Source organism: Lontra canadensis, unplaced genomic scaffold (genome assembly GCF_010015895.1).
Source record: "Lontra canadensis isolate GAN:19392208 unplaced genomic scaffold, GSC_riverotter_1.0 scaffold106, whole genome shotgun sequence".
Lineage (NCBI taxonomy): Eukaryota > Metazoa > Chordata > Mammalia > Carnivora > Mustelidae > Lontra > Lontra canadensis.
The window spans coordinates 4,113,710-4,127,359 of NW_022631100.1; the positions used below are offsets into that span (position 1 = coordinate 4,113,710).

The 13,650-nt window shown below is 43.7% G+C and overlaps 1 protein-coding gene across 5 annotated transcripts in view; it reads left to right on the forward strand.

Moving 5' to 3' along the window:
• The window catches only part of RABGAP1L (RAB GTPase activating protein 1 like), a 736,622-nt gene extending 723,887 nt beyond the window's left edge, over positions 1–12,735 (forward strand). For all 5 annotated transcript variants that reach the window (XM_032838756.1, XM_032838757.1, XM_032838762.1 and 2 more), the window contains 4 exons: positions 2,667–2,750; positions 6,451–6,522; positions 10,871–11,068; positions 12,176–12,735. In XM_032838756.1, the coding sequence (XP_032694647.1) occupies positions 2,667–2,750; positions 6,451–6,522; positions 10,871–11,068; positions 12,176–12,328 (507 nt within the window). In that variant the 3' untranslated portion in view covers positions 12,329–12,735. The remainder of the gene's footprint in view (positions 1–2,666; positions 2,751–6,450; positions 6,523–10,870; positions 11,069–12,175) is intronic.
• The last annotated feature ends 915 nt before the right edge of the window (positions 12,736–13,650 follow it).

Genomic DNA, 13,650 nt, shown 5'->3' on the forward strand with positions numbered 1-13,650 from the left:
GGTGCTTTCCTTTACCCACGGGTGTTGGCATGAGGAGTTGATTAACACTAAGCAAGAAGTAAAATTAAACTTACTCTAAGTCAAGGGTGATGTTGAAGCAGGACACGCGAATAGCGTTGGGTCTCCGCATTTTGTCTGAAGGGTGTTCAAAGTGGAGGCAAGAACTGATTTCTTCTCTTGAACAGGTTTTAGGAATCTGCCTTTACTCAGATGTCTAGCGAGAGTGTGACGTTTCCTCTAAGTTTAGCAACTTGGACTTAGATCCAAGAGCTTGGACAAACCTGCAGAGTTTGTGTCCTGTCTCCAAGCTCATTGACATCAGCAGTATGAGGGGCAAGGGGGAGGGGAAGCCTGCAGAGATGTCCGGGAGGTTGGGAGGTGCTGTCAGTCCTGCTCTGTCTCCCTGATTCCTGCCTTAGAAGGAGCGCCTGCATTCCCGGCAGAGCGCTCAACCCTTATTCCCCAGGGGAAGGAGAAACCCCTTTGGGAACCAGTTGGCTCCCTCCAGTCTTTATGTGCGTTGGGAGGCTAAGCAGCTGGGAGACCATAGCTTGGCCAAGTCCTCCCAGCTGAGAGACAGGAGGGGCCTTCTACTCAAGGATTCGGGCCCGCCGGCCTTCTAGCCTTCCTGGGGAAGAGCGGGCCGCCTCACCAACGGTCTCGCCTCTGCCAGTCCCAGCCAGGCATGATTCACTCACTTATTTTAATGAGTTTCATTCCAAGACATCAAAAATACTAAATATAAAATAGAACAAAAAGCATTTCAAAGACCTGTAGCCAAGCAGAAAAAAGTCCACCAAAGTTAGTAATGAAGGGATGTATCATTTAGCACCTTCCAGGATTGATAAAAAGTGTTCCATGATTTTTTTTTTTTTAATTGGAAAATGATGAAATGATTCTGGGCATTTAGTGTGGGCCAAGATTTTTTTTTTTTTTTTGCATAGTCAAATTTTTTAAGGAGCTGATTATCCAGTTTGAGCCAGGTCTTTGATGGGTTTGTGGTTTTTTTGTTTGTTTTGCTTTTGGCTTGTTTTTATCTCCTGCCTTTTGGGGGCTGATTCAGTACTTAAGAATGAAGCTATTAGCAAATTAATTAATTTAACCCATGCTTCTTCCCTCCCTGTGTGTGTGTGGGCGGGACACACACACATATTTGTATATGTGTATATATCCTGTTTTAATCATTATGGTACCTTTGTGAGATAGGGATTATTCTCTCTGCCAAATAAAGAAACCATGGTTTAGAGAAATTAAGTGACACTTGCCTAGAGCCTCTCGGCTTTCTGAGTTTGTCCTGAAGTCTATGGCGCCTTACCGTGGGAGGGCAGAATGTTGTGATTTCCATCCTTTAATTATGGAATCTAGAGAGTAGAGACCAATATAAATAACCAACTTTGAATCAATATAACCTATACATTGCTTTTAGAATTTAAGAACATGGCAAATATGAGAGAATTTGGAAAACCTCAACAATAAGGAGTCCGATTATAAATCACAGTCATTTGTGAGTTAGCAAATACAGCTAGTTTGGAATGCTGCAAAGCAGAATTTAATTTATTTTGATTATGTACTTAAAGAGTAACCAGAGCTATATTGTGTTTGGTCAACAACATGGAGGAGCTGAGTTCTTTCCTCATCCGGTGGGCCTGGAGCTGTCCTGCCTTCCTTGATACCCAGCATCCCACGTTGCTGGACTCCAGAAATAAGTGTGTTTTTCAGTTCAGTGTTCTTGGTTTGGCATTTCTGTGACTGTAACAAGGACCTGCGTTACGTGTCGCGCCGGATCCTTCTAAAGTCATTCCTCAGTCCCTGAATCTCCTGACCTCCAAACCTCTTACCTTCCTGCAACTTTTTCTGACTCCGGTCTCCAAAGCTTCCTGTTCCCACCTTCAGAGAGTTACCAGCCGTGACAGTAGGGGCTATGAATGGGGAGGCCCTAAAATGCCTCTGCGGTCATTGATTATATAGCAGTAAGAGTACATACAACATTGCCTGGGTATTTGGTTTTGTTTTAGGCTCTCATAAGAATAAAGATAGCTTCAGGGTACCTGGCTGGCTCAGATGGGGGCAGCATGTGACTGTCGATCTCAGGGTTGTGAGTTCAAGCCCCACATTGTGTGTAGAGATTCCTTAAAATAAAGTCTAGGGCGCCTTGGTGGCTCAGTGGGTTGAGCCTCTGCCTTCGGCTCATGTTATGATCTCAGGGTCCTGGGATCAAGCCCTGCATCGGGCTCTCTGCTCAGCAGAGAGTCTGCTTCCCCCTCTTCTCTCTGCCTGCCTCTCTGCCTACTTGCCATCTCTGTCTGTCAAATAAATAAATAAAATCTTAAAAAAAAAAGTCTGAAAAAAAAAAGAAAAAGAAGAAAGAAGATAGCTTCTGAAAAGACACTTATTTCACAACATATTTATAAAGTAAGTGGTAAGGATAAGCAGTTTTGTAATGGAGCTGCTCCATATGTCTTATACGTTACAGGAGAGAAAGATGTCTGCATCTCCGAAGATGATCAGGCTTTCAAGCTTGGCTACAGCTTCAGTGAGGAAAGTTAATGTAGCTGTAGTTGTTAACATTGGCCTTGACCGAATCAGGCCGACATGAGTATGATGTTCATGGCAATCCATTAGGCTTTTAACTGAGGCTTGGCGTTTCTCCTCCTCTGTCTCTCTAGCTAAAAGAAGTCTTCCGGAAACAGCTGGAGAAGGCGGAGTATGAGATAAAGAAGACCACAGCTATCATTGCCGAGTATAAGCAGGTAATGAGCCACTGGGCTTTGGATTGCTGTAAAAGTGATTATTTGTATTTTTTTCTTTGGGGGGAAAAATATTTTTGTCTTCAGAGTTCCCAGAACAGTGATTGCCACGCATTCATTAAATTTGGTGACCTCCTTTCTCCTCCGAAATAAACAGTGGTTGGATGTGCTTGCTGATAAGGCAGGAGGTGTAACTGAGCAAAACGATCTGTTGGCTGTTTACAATGTTTGGTAGATTCCGAGGAACAGGAAAGTTGATCATTACCACTGGGATCCTGTCTCTGCGCTCCTCAGAAGCGCATTTCCAGTAGACCTCAGGAGTAACACTTTGCCTCTTTGCCAAGAACTAAAGTTTAGTGATTGTAGCAAAAAACAGTATCCAGGGAATCCGTGTGTCCTTCACTGTCTCAGTATAGAATGCGGGAGCTCTTTTTCCCACTTGGCTGTGTGGCCTTAACCAGCAATGGCCAAGGCTAGCGGGAAGCCTTCTGTGGGGACCCTTTGATCACTTAGTGGAGGGCTTGCTTCCCTTGAGGATATTCCAGGCCCCATCACCCGAGTGCTCCCAGAAAGCCCTCGTGCCAGCCTGCGTAGTATCGTCTTGTCTCTGCTGCTCATGCTGGGACATGGCAAGGACTCCGCATTGCTGAGAAACCCTTGAATGGGCTACTGCAGTTCCAGCTTTCCAGAATTAATCGAGGGACCGAATGTCACCTGCTTATCCTAAGAATGTCCCTGGGGTCTTCTGCCTCATGTAGGAGTTTGAAGTCAGATTGGTATTCTTTTTAAAAATGTGCTGCTTGTGAATAAAATTTATGTTCCTTGTGGAAAATTAAGGAAGTGTAGAAAAGCACAAAGAACCCCCCCCCCCCGCTTAACCTTGCCAATTAGAAATAGTCACTGTAATATACTGAATATAAACTGTTGCTGTATAAATAAAAATGTCATTTATATTGTTTGTGCTAATTTTTGCAGCTGGTTCACTTCATATATTATGAACATCTTTTCAGAAGGACTTTTCTCCTTCGTGGAAGATTACTTAGAAATAAGGCTTCAGAGCTGTCTTACTCTCTTTGCTGATAATCAGTATGTGTTTATTTAATACCTGCTAGCTGAGAGGCTTGATTCTTTGGGGGAGTAAAAGATGAATTAATTCAATTTCTCTCCTTCAGAAGCTGATCTTGTAATGGGGAGATAACACCTGTGCACAGATAAGAGGAAAGGGAACTTACTGCCCATGGGAAATGAAACCCTTCCTGGAGGAGGGGTGATTTGGGTATGTGGAGGCAGCGAATGAGGATAGAAGTAGGGAACAGAGGAACAGCACATGCAAAGGCATGGAGGTAGATAAGTGAAAAGAACTAGTTTTGTTTGTCAAGAGTTTCGGGGACGGAAAAAGAAGCAGAGATGAGTTAGGTTCCAGTTCAAAGAGGGGCTTTGGGTTAGGCAGAGGAGTTTGGATTTTATTCTGTTTACAGCAGAATGTTTGAGCAAGAAAGTGGCATAATCAGGGACATGTTGTTGGCATCGATCTGTCCTAGTGAGAAACATAGAACCAAGTGGAAAGACCCACTGGCAAAGATACAGACAGTAAGAGGCTAACCACAGAGTCCAGGTGAGAAAATAGCCTTAAACTAAAATAAGTAGTAATGAAAATGGAGAAGAGGAAGACACAAAATATAGTTATTTTTTGCTGGACAAGGGAAAAGACTGATGGTGATCCCGAGATTTTCAATTTGGGTAACTAGGAGAGGGATGATTAGACATTAACCAGTCCAAGGAACAGTAAGGACCAGGTGCCATGGAACTTGCCATTACCGCAGATGTTTTTTTTTTCATCACCACATTAGGCCATGGGTGGCCGCCATATGCAGCACTCTTCAAAATAGTAATCCTTGGGACTGTTCTTGAATATTATCTGGCAGGCACTACCAGTAATGTAAAAGGCAACAGACCCATCTGTCTGAAGATAATTAGTATATAAAACATAATCCAAATGCATTCTATAGTTGGAATTGGCTATGATTGGCTTTATTTTGGAATCTTTGGGGTTACTTGAAAGGGTATATGGTTTGCCAAAATTATTAGGGAGATTGCTTCTTTTTCACATCAGCTAATACAGTCCTATTCATTATTTCCAGGCTTGGATCTGGAGAAATTGGAAACAACTCCACAAGCAGGCCCTGGTCTCTAGAGCCTTTTTTTTTTTTTTTTTAATTTATTTATTAGAGAGAAAGAGCATAAGGAGGGGGGAGGGGGAGAGGGAGAAACACTTCCCACTGAGCTGGGAGCTTGAAGGGGGTTGAGGGAGTCAACTATCTAAGGACTCTATCCCAGGACTCCGGGATCATGACCTGAGATGAGGGCAGATGCCTTCAAAACAGACATTGAAAAAAAAAATCCCATGGGTGCCTGGGTGGCACAGTTGGTTAAGCGTCTGCCTTCAGCTCAGGTCATTATCTCCAGGTTCTAGGATCAAGCCCCACATCAGGCGCTCTCTCTCTCATAAATAAAAATCTTTTTTAAAAAAATGCCTGTTTTGTCATAGAGGTAGCTCATTTATATTTTTAGTTCAGATTGCATTTTAAAATTTGACATCCCCTAACTTTTCTTATTCTGTTTTTTTTTCAAAACAAAGATTCATATGTCACTCAGGGAATTGTAACATCTAGAATTTTGTTTTTTTTAAGATTTTATTTTATTTAACAGAGAGAAAGAGATCATAAGTAGGCAGAGAGGGGGGCGGGGGAGGGGAAGCAGGCTCCCCGATGAGCAGAGAGCCCTACGCGGGGCTCGATCCCAGGACACTGAGATCATGACCTGAGCCCAAGGCAGAGGCCCAGCCCTCGGAGCCACACAGGTGCCCCTAGAATTTTTTTTTAAGCAAATAGTTTTGTTCGTTTGGTTGGTTGGTATTGGCTTTGAAAGCACGTATTTCTATCTGCCCCTACTACTTGGTGTTAGCACCTTATTTCAGAATCAATAATGAGATTTTCTTTAATGAGCACTTCTTATAGGCCATGTGCCATATCGAATCCCTTGCATACATTTTTTCCCCATTGATGATCACAGCACAGCAATTTGTACTTATGAGGGAACTGAAGCTTAGAAAGGTTAGTGAATTCGCCCAAGGACACAGTGCTGGAAAGAACTAGAGCTGGACCTCACGCTTGTCATTTCACACCATATTGCCAAACCACTTGATCAGAATTTTAGTCTTTATTATTTTCTGGGCATTTAAACTCTGTTTTATCCATCCCCTCTGCCACTTTTAGAGGAAACTTGAGGTCATTGAAAACAGAGACTCTCCCTGTGGCAGTGCACAGGAGAAGTTTCTGGTCCAGAATTCTTTTCATCCCGTTTCCAGAATGGAACTTTGCACAAAGTGGATCCCCAGCAGAGATTCTGTAGATTGATTCCAAAATAGGACGGGAATTCACTGGAAATAGCCACAAAGTCTTGTGACAGAAAGAAATCAAAACACCCCATGTGTTCTTCTACTAATTCAGATGAAAATACGCTTTCCGCGTGGAAAACACTCTCAGGCTCTCCGCTGTGTGTGGACTGCATCTGCGGGGCTGTTCTTTTGCGAGGTTTTCTTCTGGCCTCGGAGAAGCCAGAGCCATCCGTGAGTGGTTACACAGTGATGTGCACATCAGAGCTGTTCCGCTTCCTAATAAAGACACTCTTTTCTTTCCTTCAGATCTGTTCCCAGTTAAGTACCAGACTGGAGACACAGCAGGCCGCCAGCAGGGAGGAGCTGGAAGTGGTTAAGGTGAGGCGGAGCGAGAACGCTCTGTGCTGTGGCTTCTTGCAGATTCACGCAGTCTTACGTCAGTACCGGAGGGGAAGCCCCGCCCCCCGTGCGTGACCACGCCCCCGGCCGCCCAGGTTCTGACGTCACGCCCACCCTGCCCCTCTCAGAGGGTGGAGAGCGGACTCTGTCTCTGGCGGGTGTGATGCTCCTCGCTGCCCGCAGAAAGGCTGTGTTCCCATCAATGTCAGGGCTTGTCGCAGGCAGGTCGTGGGAGCTCAGCCTTGTCACAAGAGGCTCCTGAGCCTTCTTGCACGGTGGACGCCTGGGAGCCCTCAGCATCCCGATGGGGCCAGAACTGATGTGGCTTCCGCGTGGTGTGCCACCGGGCAGCACCCGCCCCTTGCTCTCCACCAGTTTTTTGGAGGGTTGTTTTTAAAGGAAACTGTAGGATTTCTTTACATGCTGCCCCCTGGTGGTGAAACTCCTTTTGTTGCCTACGTGAGAAAAGCGATTGCTAATTCCCGTAGAATCCACAGCAGAGCAAATGAATCCCTGTCTTCAGAAGCAGTGCTGGCACAGCTAGCTCTTGTGACCTGCGTGCAGAAACCGGACGTGGTTCTCTTTGAGTATATTCAGGTTTGATGCTGGTGCATAAATGCATTCTAGGCACGTTAGCATATAACTGAACGACTGGGACAAGTTATTTACCTCTCTAAGCTGTATTTTGGGGCCTGTAAAATAGAGACAACATTACCCACCTCAGCCGGTTATTTTGAAGATTAAATAAGTGCTTAGTTTAGTGGTTGGCACACAGTAAACCCATAGTTTTATAACTTTAAAACCTGAAAATCTGAGACATGAGAACTGAAAATATGAACCTTGTTCTGACTTTGTAGTCCAAGTGTTTTTTTCTTATTTCCTGTTCTAAAACAGTCTGAGATTATTAGTGACTGTGACGTTGGTCATCTCCCTGCCCAAACCTGCCAAAATTTTGGCCTATGTCTTCCCTCTCTGGTCTACCTTTACCTTCTTCCTCCTTGGCCTTTATCATCCTTTTTTTACACTAACACTCAGTTGATGATGTTCCTTGGCATAAAAGGGTTAACTATCCTGAACTAAAATCTTCATGGAAATATAAATGAAATGGATGCATATGGGCCACTCAAGGCTTTATTGAGCATCCATGTGGACAGCTTTTAGACTAATGTTTTACAGAAATTATGCATAACAAAAGTTTAGAATTTCCCTACAGGAGCCAGTTATATGTATGCATGTGAAATATTTAGGGAATAGTACAGAGGCATGTAAGTCAGTGCTGAGTTGGATGACACGGACAAGCAGGGTTTTGAGAAAGCAAAATCGTAAGAACTGCAGACCAAAGATGACTTTGTAGAGGAGGCTGGACTGAAGCAGGACTTCTGTTAGAAGATTTCTAGACTTCTGTTAGAAGGATTTAGAAAGGACATTCTGGAAGAAACTGTGACTGAAGACCCAGAAATCAGAATGAGTCTCATTAAGGAAGCTGATGTGCTTCGAGTATTAAGGAATAGAGGGAAATACTGGATATTATAAACAATAGACAACTGGCTTGTCTAATGAAAGGCCGTGATATTCAGGAAGAGGAACCTGAACTTGTTTTGGCTGAAAACAACAACTAACACCTAGTAAACACATCCTGTGTGTACTTTTCCAAAGGTTATCCCATTTTATCTTCTCAGCTTCCTGTGTAGGTAGATACTATTTATCTTTTTCTTATTAAAAAAATATTTTATTTATTTATTTGAAGATAGAGGTAGAGCCCAAGGAGAGGGAGCAGCAGGCAGAGAAAGAGAGAGAAGCAGACTCGCTGATGAGCAGGGAGCCCGATGCAGGACTCAATCCCAGGATGTGAGATCATGACCTAAGCTGAAAACAGATGTTTAACCAACTGAGCCACCCAGGTGCCCCTATTATATCTTCTTTTTAATGACTTATTAGGTCTTGTTTTTACTGACAGTGATCACCAAAACGGGTCATTCATGATCTCAAGGTCACAGTGAGTAGTAATGCCGGGATTTGAACCCTGGGAGTGAGACTCTACTCTCCGTACCCTTGGTCACTGTACTGTCCCATAGCCTCTTGCCCCAACGCTACTTCCTTTCATCTCTTGTTTGGCGTGATGCTCTAGGTTTTGATGTTTCCATCCTCCTGTAACACCATTCCCCTTTCAGGTAACCCTTTGCACTGGAGTTAGAATGAGCTTTCCCCAGGATAAATGTGATTTTCTCACTCTGTATTTCAGTTTAGAATGAGATTGGCCACAGGGAGGAAACCCAAAATAATAATGGCTTAAACACAAAAGACGTTATCTCACTTAAAAAAAAGAAAAAAAAAAGTCTGGGGCTAGAAAGATCCTTGGTTTTTATCAGCAATCCACACTAGTCAGGTATCAGTGACCCACACCCTCAGCGTGGGCTGCCATCTTCAAGGTCACTTGAAAGTCAAACCTGTCACTGGAGTAACCTCCATCACACCCACCTTCCAGGGTAGAATTTGGGGCCAGAAGAAAATGCCAGGGTCCCAGAGCCCACCTCCAGCTGGGTGAGCTCTAAGTGGCTTTCCTTGAAGCTCCATACCACACTTTGCTGACCGGTCAGAACTGAATCTCATGGCCACACTGAGTTTCAGGGGAGCCTGGGAAATGGCAGCTTTTAACCGGGCAAACTGCTAGCCCACATGAAGTCAGAGTTCTGTTAGTAAGGAAGATGGGGAGGTGGACGCTGGCTGAGACCCTGCAGCCTCGTGAGGCTCAGTGCTCTCTCTCCAGCGGGGAGCCCAGGATGTAGGGAGTGCCTTCGCTGTAGGACGGAATCGGGATTCCATAGCATTACATTGGGGAGCCTTTACCTCGGGGCCATGGACAACGCTTCTCACTTCCTGCCTCTTGCTGCTCTGCCGTTTCCTCCCCGCTGGAGCTTGCTCACACTCCCCGCAGTTCTCTGAAGGACCAGTGGCTTTGCACACCGTGTTTCGCCCTGCTGAGATGTCCTCCTCCCTCGGGGAGCCTGTTCCTTCATGCGGTTCTGCCTAATAGAACTGCCTACCCAGCTTGGCAAACTTTCAGTCATTTAAGATCCAGATCAAAAGCCACCACTTTTAACATTTTATTTAGTCTACCATAAATACATAAAACTAATACTTGCTGTTTGCCTATTTTGTGCCAGTAGTGGGCTGATTATTCTTCAAGGTTCTGAAGACGCTTACAAGATATCTTTTAAGTGTCTAATGAATCTTAATCAGGTGGGAATCGGAAGAGTACATTAAGGATGGGATAAGAAAGCAATCAGAGTGTGTGTTGTAATGAGCACCGGGTATTGTAAAAGACCGATGAATCACAGACCTGTACCCCTGAAACAAATAAAACGTTATATGTTAATTTAAAACAAACAATCAGTCAGTGGGGGCTAAGAAGGTGACCTCGAGGGATTCAGGCCTGGCATGAGGAGAGCTCGGACATGTCAGAGAAATAATGGCCAGCTGAATATGGAATGAGGGAGAAGGGAAAGAAGATGAGCCCAGAGTTCAGGCCTAAATGGTGGAGACAGGCATAGTGACACAGAAATGTGGGGAGAATTGGGGTGTGTGTGTGTGTGTGTGTGTGAAGAGAAGAGTATAGTTTCAGTTATGGACATATTATAATATGTAGTAGTACAGTAAAATAGGATGCTCTGTAATATCTTTTAGCTCTCAACTATTTTTGGAGCTGTTGTAAGTAAACAAGAGCACCACTGTCTCGAAGAGTTGCTGTTGGTCGGTACTGTGCGCCTGACTGGCAGGCCAGACATGAGGCAGAGTTACTTGGATTACCTTGAACAATAGTGATTCTCTTTGCTTAAAGCTGAACCGAAGGACAGGACATAAACTTCGTTGCAAGCATAGATTTGGATCAGTCACAGTGACCTTTCTCAGTCTCCTGTGGACTGGCTACTTACGCGCTGAGTTTCTTCACTTGCGGCGGGGGTGGGAAGAGTACGCGGTCTTACAGAACCTCTAGGATTCAGGAGACACTGCTTGGAGAGCCTATGGCGTGGGGCTCTAGAAAGACTAATGGCAGCACAGAATTTCCAGGACAGGTTTCACAGAGATGCTCTAATAGTTTCCATTTCCAGGGAAATGGATATTCTAGAGATACTTTAAGAAGCAAGGAGCACTGAACTTGAGCAACTGAGTTTTGTGCTAAAGCCATTTTGGCTGCAGCGCAAGAAATACAATTACCTTCAGAAGTGGGCTTGCCTTTGAGGACCACAAGCAGTGTCTACGTCTTGTTTCTGGAAGTGATTTCTGCCGTGAAGTCACTTGATGTGGGTTCTCTCTTTGGCTATTTCAGGGTAAAATGATGGCCTGTAAACACTGCAGTGACATTTTCAGCAAAGAGGGGGCCCTGAAGCCGGCGGCCGTCAGCAGGGAGGAGCAGGGGGTGGACCTGGATGACGAGAAGGACAACCTGAAGAAGCAGCTGAGGGAGATGGAGCTGGAGTTGGCGCAGACCAAGCTGCAGCTGGTGGAGGCCAAGTGCAAAATCCAGGTCAGTGACTGGAGGAGAGAAGCGGTCCATGCTCTAGGACACGTTCTCGTCCTTTGGCTCCATCCATCCAGCTCGGCATCTGAAGAGGTTTCCGCATACGATGAACACATTTTTTGCCCACTAATGTGTCCTCCAGAGTCACATTTTACATCATTTTTAAAATTTTTTTTTAAGATTTAATTTATTCATTTGACAGAGGAGAGACATAGCGAGAGAGGGAACACAAGTAGGGGGAGCAGGAGAGGGAGAAGCAGGCTCCCCGCTGAGCAGAGAGCCCAATGCAGGGCTTGATCCCAGGACCCTGAAATCATGACCTGAGCCGAAGGCAGAGGCTTAACCTACTGAGCCACCCAGGTGCCCCTACATCATTATTTTTAAATAGTGACATAAACACATAGTTTTAAATGAAAGCGCAATAATTAAAATAATATCCTATGAGAACTTAAGCATATGCTTTTTTAGTTTACCCTGAGATTTCTGTTGCCAAGGTCCCTTCTCATCGAACTTCAGCCGCTGTGGTAGCTGATCCTGAAAATGAAAGGCCAGACCTTCTCTGTTGTCCTCCTGACAGGTGGACATTGGCTGACACTCATTCTTTGCTTTGGAGCTTTTTCTCCTTCATCTTTACTTAACTTTACCAAATCCCTTTCTCCAAAATCTCTGCCCATATGGGAAGATAACATAATTAGGAAAATAGTCCTGGCTTTTGATGGACTATTCCCTATTTCCCTTCTCCCAAGGTCCTTGCCTACCACCATAACCTGCCATGGCTCTAACCATGGCTCCACTAGCGACCCTGAACGGTTTCTGTGCTGGCCCGGGATGTTCTTGGGGTGAAGGCCATGTGTTTGGAACTAGAATTCAGTCATGCTTATAACATCAGCAGAAGTTCTGTCCATCCATATATTTGTTGTTTCAAACATGTTGTAACCTAAACCTAAATTTGGGCCAAAAACATTGCATTAAGAAGCCAGTTAAAATCTCTCGTGGGTTTTGTGGGAGGACAGCTATAGCTATACAGACCTGGGGATTCCATAAAACTATACTTCGGGGTTTTTTGGGCAGAGAGAAAACACATAATTCAGATGATTTTCTTTTCTTAATCAGGAACTGGAACATCAGAGAGGAGCCCTTATGAATGAAATCCAAGCTGCAAAAAACTCTTGGTTTAGCAAAACCCTGAACTCTATCAAAACGGCCACGGGCACCCAGCCACTGCAGCCACCGCCAGCCACCCAGCCACCCAAGGAGAGCACATAGTTCCAGCCTCCCCAAAGCACAAGAGCACAACGATCAAAGGGACAGAAACCCAGGAGGAATCTCCCAGTATCCCTTTGCAGGAAAGTAGAGGAGGCCAGAAAGCAAGCCAGGATCTCTCAGTAGCTCTCACTCGTTCTCGTTTGACACTTTGCAAAGGGATGTTATTTAAACTGACCTGAGTTATGTTGAATACCTGCTTTCGAGCTTCTCATGGAAGGCCAAGTTCGGTTCCACCATAGTATTACCCATTATTTTATATGCCTGATGTTTAGTTGGAAATAAGTAATTCAGAACTAAATGCTTTTAATTTAGAACTAACTATTCATAATTACTTTTATCTTACATAAAAATGGAGATGTCTTTTATTCCAAGGTTGAAGTGATAGGATATTTGTCACAGCAAAAAAACAAAAACAAAAAAAAAAACAAAAAAGAAAAAAAAGAAAAAAGAAAAAAAAAGAAAAAAAGATTGAAATCTAAACCTCTTATCTTTTCAGGATTTATTCAGATAAAGCACACTGTGGGACCATTCATGACGACTGTCAGGTTTCTTCCTGAAAGTGACTCCCTGGAAAACAATAATCCTGTCCAAAGAATAAACCTGGGATTGAACAGTCCTCCCAAAAAGAATGAGTTTATTTTCATTTTCTGTTGCGTATATCTGGAAGTGCCAAGAACCATGGAATAAGATAGACTATTGAGAAAACAACCTAGAGGAAAGGAACAGAAATTTTGATAAACACAGGATAAGATAAATTATTCGGCCGTAGTATTCCAACAGGTCCTTTTGAGAAACTCTACGTGCGAATTGCCGATTCCTAAGTCTGAACACAGTTGTGACTTCCAGCAGACTTGAAGTCAGAGGTGGCTACTGTGAGTTGGCAGCATTAGGGAACCTTTACTGGAAAAGCCCAGAGAGACCCAGGTTCAGCCAATGTGCTTCAAATGAAATAGAGAACCAGGGACAGAGTATGTCATTTAAGGTTGACATATATTTGCTAAGTAAACACTAATATACTCTACCTTTTTAAAGTTACAAAATGGAAAATTAAGGTCAGTTTCACTTCATCTTAGTTTATTGTTAGACAACTTGAACTATTTCTGTATCTCCCTAAAAATGTGCCCTTGGTACCCCAGATGAAGAGATGCAAATGCATTGGTAACATTTTTGATTGAATATAAAATCTTTATAGAAATACTTATCTCATGGAAAGGTAAAGCTATTGTTTAAAAGTTGGTCGAAATAGTTTTTTTTAAATTATATTTAACATATAATTGAATATTCTTTGAATTGAACATATATTTAACATATAATTGGAAAAA